Source organism: Hipposideros armiger, unplaced genomic scaffold, assembly GCF_001890085.2.
Source record: "Hipposideros armiger isolate ML-2016 unplaced genomic scaffold, ASM189008v1 scaffold_988, whole genome shotgun sequence".
In the NCBI taxonomy this organism is placed as follows: domain Eukaryota; kingdom Metazoa; phylum Chordata; class Mammalia; order Chiroptera; family Hipposideridae; genus Hipposideros; species Hipposideros armiger.
Genome location: NW_017732338.1, coordinates 521121 through 527637, shown reverse-complemented (window position 1 = coordinate 527637; position 6517 = coordinate 521121). Strand labels below are relative to the sequence as shown.

At 45.1% G+C, this 6517-nt stretch overlaps 1 protein-coding gene across 1 annotated transcript; it reads left to right on the top strand.

Moving 5' to 3' along the window:
* The first annotated feature begins 4082 nt into the window (after positions 1 to 4082).
* On the top strand, positions 4083 to 5108 carry LOC109375756 (histone H4). The gene has a single exon (XM_019631286.1). It carries the CDS (start codon positions 4739 to 4741, stop codon positions 5048 to 5050), a length of 312 nt encoding a protein of 103 aa, XP_019486831.1. The 5' UTR covers positions 4083 to 4738; the 3' UTR covers positions 5051 to 5108.
* Positions 5109 to 6517: the final 1409 nt, after the last annotated feature.

Genomic DNA, 6517 nt, shown 5'->3' with positions numbered 1-6517 from the left:
TGAGGCCCAGCTTGATGCGGCTGTTGTTCTTGTCCACGTCGTAGCCGGCGGCCGCCAGCGCCTTCTTGAGCGCGGCCAGCGACACGCCGCTGCGCTCCTTGGAGGCGGCCACGGCCTTGGTGATGAGCTCGGACACCGGGGGCCCGGACGCCTTGCGCTTGGCGGCTCCGCCCGCGCGCTTCGCTTTCTTCTTCACGGCCGTCTTCTCCGCAGGGGCGGGAGCGGCGGGAGCCACCGGCGCAGTCTCCGACATTTTCCTGTTCCGTCAGAAGAGACAAAAAGAGACTCGAACTGGCAGAGCGGCGTTGCCGGGCGCGGGCGGCGGGGGTTTATATAGCGAGTCGCCGCGTGGTGATTGGCTGCGGGCTGCGTGCGCCGCGCGGCTCAGAAGGCTCCTCCGCTCTGCCGGGTGGCTGTGTTTCTTGCCCTTTAAAAAAGAAGAAAAATATAAGAAATCTGGGCACAAAATAATTAGGGATTTGGGGGAAATGGATCCGGGAGTCTTCAGGCTCCAGGCTTGCCTTCTGTGCTTTACCTGCTTTCAAAGCCGGCGCCCTGAAACTTCCCTGATTCCCCCAAGTCTCTCTCAAACTTCAGTCAAAGTGAGACAACTTTCAGATTTTCCTTAAAAATACCGTTTCTCTCTGTTTCCTTTGCAAATCTTTCCTCCGGGTAATAATTCTACACAGTCTTTTCTTCACAACTTGGTGTAAACAAACTCAGTTGTACGTAAATAGACAAGGAAAATCGGGTTTTTCGCGAGCGCAATAGCACACATCTCCCCCAGGTTGTTTGCACTGAGCCGTGCGGATTGGCACCAGGGGAGAAAACTGCACACACGATGGACAACTATTTTAGAAAAGGTGGAATGTTTATTCAGGGTATTTGACCATTGTGGAATCTGAGTTTGATCCAGGTGTTTTGGGGATTTGAGTATCTTGAGAAGGATGGGGGGCGAGGCTGATTCGTCCGTTTTCTAGATAATCAGTTCTAACTAGAGTCACCAATCTCCTTTTTAAAAGTAGCAACGTCGATTTTGTTAGACGTAGAATGGCATTGGAGACAAACCACCCCATCTACAAAGAAGAAAAAGCGAATCATGAAGCCAGAGAAAGGCAGCTCTGCATCAACTTCCCAGCTGTGAGGTGAAGAAAACCACAAGACCACCTGTTTGTAATCCCCTTGCCTCCAAGTTGTCAATTACTTAATGACACACATCTTAACCTTAAGATTTTTTTCCTGCAATATTTAGCGTACAATTTTCAGCATATTTCCTATATTTCAAAATGATTTTTAAAACACAAGTCTGATTTGACTTTATTTTTAATATTGTAAATCACTTTCTGGATTTCCCTATTTCTCTGTGGGTTCTTTCTAACAAAAGATGAACGAGGCTGTCACAACCTAAAATCATTGGCTGAATATGTCCACCTAAGGGGTTGACCAAAAAAGTCATAGCAAGCATGACTGACTTTACTACTCCATCTCATTTAGTGTGCAACATGACAGAGCTCATGGAATTCAGTAAATACTGAATAATTAAGCACAAAAGTATCCGAATAATCTGATACTGAAATTATACCTCGTATTTGTAAAATAAACAAGAAAAGCACTGGGGTGTTTTGTTTTCTGTAATAAATACCGCTAGTTCCAAAAATCTAGTTATTCTGGCCTAGATTCCATAGTGATTTGAGAATTTTCTCACATAAGTCCAAGATAAAACAATCACATTTAAAGATATTCTTTCTCTACATTTAGCTAATTCCATTTTTTAAAAAAATCATTTGGCTTGTTTTTAAATAGCCATTTCTTGGCAGGCGCTGAGTGAAACCATGTCCCTGGTACTGGAGACCACGTTATACACCAAACACAAACACTGTATAAAAAGGTAAGCTGGTGGGACTGGGTCCCTGGCACTCTCCTTGACAGGCATTGTATGGGTGTCTAGAGACTGTGGTTTTGGTGGCACATTGTGAATAGCAATGACCACAAACATTAAATAGGCCTTTTCCTTTTAAGTCCAGAGCCTAATATTATCTAGACATAAAGGTACAATTAACATTCAGATTTTTACAAGTTTACTATTTTGGCCAATCTTGTAGTCATAACATCAGTTGTTACATAATTGCTGGAATTATTGCCTACATTACACATATGTGATTTAAGATAGGTGAAAAGTTCTTTCTATGGCACATGTCACCATTTCATTCTTGTACAACTCTTACTGGATCCCATGGCTATGTAGGTTCCAAATCAGTGAGAAGATACTGGGACTAAGGGCCTTCTGTAGATAATCACTGTCCCTCTCAAAAATGAGATAACTGCTTTCACCTGAAAAGATCTTCCCTGGGTGTTTCTAGAAGGATGAGGTGGTGTTGCATATAATTACTGCTATTGCTTGAGACCCAGGCAATTATCCTCGCTGTGGCTGTAGTGAGAAGGTTCTGGAACACTGAATCACTGCATGGGACTGAACACTTGAAATTTTTCACCTATTCCTTTGGTAGCCCACAAAAAGTTGTGTTTATTACTTTTGCATTCTAAGTCTGTATATATCTTAAAGCAGTGGGTTTTCCACTGTACTAAGACTCAAACCATTTATTTTATAGATGCAAAAAGTAACTGAGAAAACCACAAATAAGTGATGGCCATCTCACTCATGACTTCTTCACTCACCTGTCGTATTAACCCCGTCGGCGTTGTGAATGACCGGGACCTACAGGCAGTAGTCACCAGGTCAATGCACATGGGCTGCACTAAATATTCCAAGACTCAGTAAATTTCCAAGGTTGAAGAGGGAGGGTGGCTATGTTGAATAAGTACCAAAAAGGGCAAAGAAAATATAAGGGCTATGTAGCACATAAGGCACTGTGTGAGAACAAAATGTGTTCAGAGGGACCATGAGAAATCACATCTATTTTAACTTCCCATCACAGTCTCACCTGAGGACATGCTCCTACTTGAAACTCCGCTCCAGGCACAACTATATCTTGTGAATTTTATTTCCTAGAAGGGGCTCTACTATCTCAAACTTCCAAGTCCCTTTTACATGTCCCTCACTCTATTTGTAATATCTAGTACACCCGGAAGTTGGCTCATTTCTAATATACTTAAAAAGACTCCATCCTTCACCTCCCTCTACGATACCCACCACAGTGTGCACTGGAAGTTCTTTCTAAGAAATTCCCTATCTCAACACAGCCTAACAGAGCTTACTGCAATGGAGATAGTCGGCCAACATGTACTTACTGAGCGCTTAATGTGCCTGGAGTAGCTGAAGAAATGCATTTTTAATTTTATTTAAGTTTTATTTAAAGACACACACGTGGAAGAGCACAGCTTTAAAACAACTCTTTGAAATCTTGTATGTGAACTTAACCTTGTATGTGAACAAGAACTATGAGATCTTATTCAAATGGCATGTCAATTCAGTAGGTTTGGGGTCGTTTATACTTACAGCAGATTCTGTAAGTCTAACAAGCTCCCCAGGGATGCCCACGCTGATGGGGTACAACTGCTCTGGCACACCACCACCCTTCACCAACAGGCAGAAACTAGAGGCATGGTGGGTGGGCTGGTGGCTGACCTCGCCCCCTCAGGTTGACTTTGAGTTTTTTAAAAGAACGTGTGTGATTGTGTTTGTGCACTTGGTATTTACACACCACTCTTGGCATGTAGTAAACCCTGAATTGTTGCATGGATGAATGAATGAATGAAGAAATGAATGAATAGGTGGATGGGTCAATCAATCAATGACTCTTGTTTGGTCATGTTCTCAAAAAAGAGAGCATGGGAGATCACTGTGTCAAAGTCGGCTTACATCTTTGCCTGAGGCTCTGACTGCAGGAAGTGATTACTCTTCTGACTACCCAAATGGTAAGCACTAGCAGAGAAGGGTTTTTTCATCACCTCTGTCGTACATAGAAGGCACTCAGCGTGAAAGTATGGAGTGTGAGTAAATGTTGGCATTTGTCTGTCAGTCATGTGAACCTGTATCATCTGTGTGTAGAACATCAGTTCAGTTACTCTTTTTACTTGGACAGTATTTCACAATTTATTATTTTTATTAATTTTGTAAATTTGCAAACATTTCATTGCATTGTTGGCATAGGTGATTGGTAGGTGGCGGGGTCCTAAGACTCCAGACACAGAAGGACACGGTTCTAACCCCAACACCACACACAAGAATCAGTGGAGTTCTCCAAGCCTGGGATTCTTCCTTTTTACAACGCAAGGAGTACTTTACAAATTTGGGAGCAAAATGTGGAACTTCAATTAACATCGATTCCCCTTCCTAGAGCTCCTCCTTAGGATGTTGAAAACGATGTATATTGTTATTCTCTGCAAACAGGCAAGTTCCACAATCAGTCAAATTCAATAAGTATTGCTAGAGTTGGAATAATAAACACTGATATTTTTAGAAGAATCTTCACATTTAAATATCAATTTTATCCCGGTGTCTCGCCCTTCTCTAGACAAATGTAGCGTTACTGCCCCTTTTTTATAAATGAGACTGTGGTCAGAAGACCAATTATCTCCGACAACCCACAGGCACAAAACTAGAGACCACAGAAACCAGCGACTCTGGACCCCGGCGAGCAAACAGGAAAGAGTCAGAAACCCAGCGCCTTTCCCCGCCCCCTGGCCTTTCAGTTTCCTGAAACGCTCGGGAAAGTGATATATAAGGAGCTGCAGCCAGCGCTGCGCACAGCCGTGTGACGGGCGTTAGGTCTCAGCAATGTCGGGACGCGGCAAAGGTGGCAAGGGACTCGGCAAGGGCGGCGCCAAGCGCCACCGCAAGGTGCTGCGCGACAACATCCAGGGCATCACCAAGCCCGCCATCCGGCGCCTGGCCCGGCGCGGCGGCGTCAAGCGCATCTCCGGGCTCATCTACGAGGAGACCCGCGGGGTGCTCAAGGTGTTCCTGGAGAACGTGATCCGGGACGCCGTCACCTACACGGAGCACGCCAAGCGCAAGACGGTCACGGCCATGGACGTGGTGTACGCGCTCAAGCGCCAGGGCCGCACCCTCTACGGCTTCGGGGGCTGAGCCTCCCCGCCGCGCGCTCCCGAGGCCCCGGCTGGTTCCCAAAGGCCCTTCTCAGGGCCACCCACCTGGTCACAGAAGGGCTGTCGCTCACAACCGAGCCTGGAGGTAACACTTGGTACTTCGTGGCGGAAGTCTGTTGCCGTTCTGACCTTGAACACAAGTCCCTTTGCCAAGCCTGGCGGTGCCATTTTTTTGGACATTTTTCCAGTTGGCGGTCATCGCCTAAGATGGCGACTGAAGTGAGATCAAGGCGGGAGGGGGGAGGCTCGCGCGTTTGGGAGCTGGTGCTTGAACCACGTGGAGCAAATTTATTTTAGAATGGCAGCAGCTTCCTAATCGAAGTGTTACTACATTACTAAGTGGTTTCATTGTGTCCCACAAGCATCGAAATTCATTTTTCCAGGAGGTTCTGCTGACCCAGCACCTGCGTCCTCCAGGGGGCGCGCGGGCCTTTAACCTCCCTCCTGGGGAAACCGCTGCGATTCTGGGTGGATAGCTAGGGTAGGGAACTCACGTCAGGAGTGGAAGAGACATTTTAAACTCTTGTCTTACCCAGTGCATTCCTGAGGATGTGGAACTCGAGTATGACTTCGATCATCTTCCAGCTGTATTTCCAAAATTTTGATAATTTAATTTAAACGTCCCTTCTTGTGTTCTTTCAGCTTAAGGCCTTCCCACCTGTGACCCCGACTGCATCCTTATATCTCCATTCTCCCGCCACGCAAAAGAAGTAGCCTTTAGACCATCCAATGCTCACCCTCCCTCCTGAGTCCGAAATCCTTTCCCTACCTAAGGACTTGTATTTGTGTCACTTAAATGCAGAGTGAAAAGTCACCCTAGTTTACCAGGGACAACTTCAGTCTGTACACGTTATGTTTAAGGTTAGTTACAAGTGAAGCCAGCCTCCACTATCAATAGCTTATTCAATTAGATAATAAATTGGTTGCTCATCCTACTCTAACCATAATGATATCCCATCTTCAAGTTTTAATGTCTATTGGCTCCTTCCATATGTAAATATATTTTAGTGTCTCAACTTAATCCATACCCCTATCAATTACTACATCCTTCCCATTGTAGCAAATCTCCAAGGTTTGAATAATCTGGAGTCACAATTCTTGACAATGACTTCTACGGCACCAATCACTCACTAACAAATACCCTTGCGATGTTTACCACTGACCTGTTAATTGCCAAATCCAAACTCAGTAAGAATTTAATCTCTGCTGTATTCTGACCCTGTTTATTACTCCTATCAGCTGAAAGGTAGCAGAATACACCATCCCAAAATATGCCACTTTGGCATAAGGATTATTTTGAGTTATAGGCAGTTTAAATACAGCAAATGCAAAAATGAGGCTGTGACATCTTTTATTTCTGAAAGCAGATAATTATTCCATGGGAAACCTACCCTCCCCAGACCAGGAAGAAAAGAACATTCTTACTACCAGAGATTGGGGGGGGGGG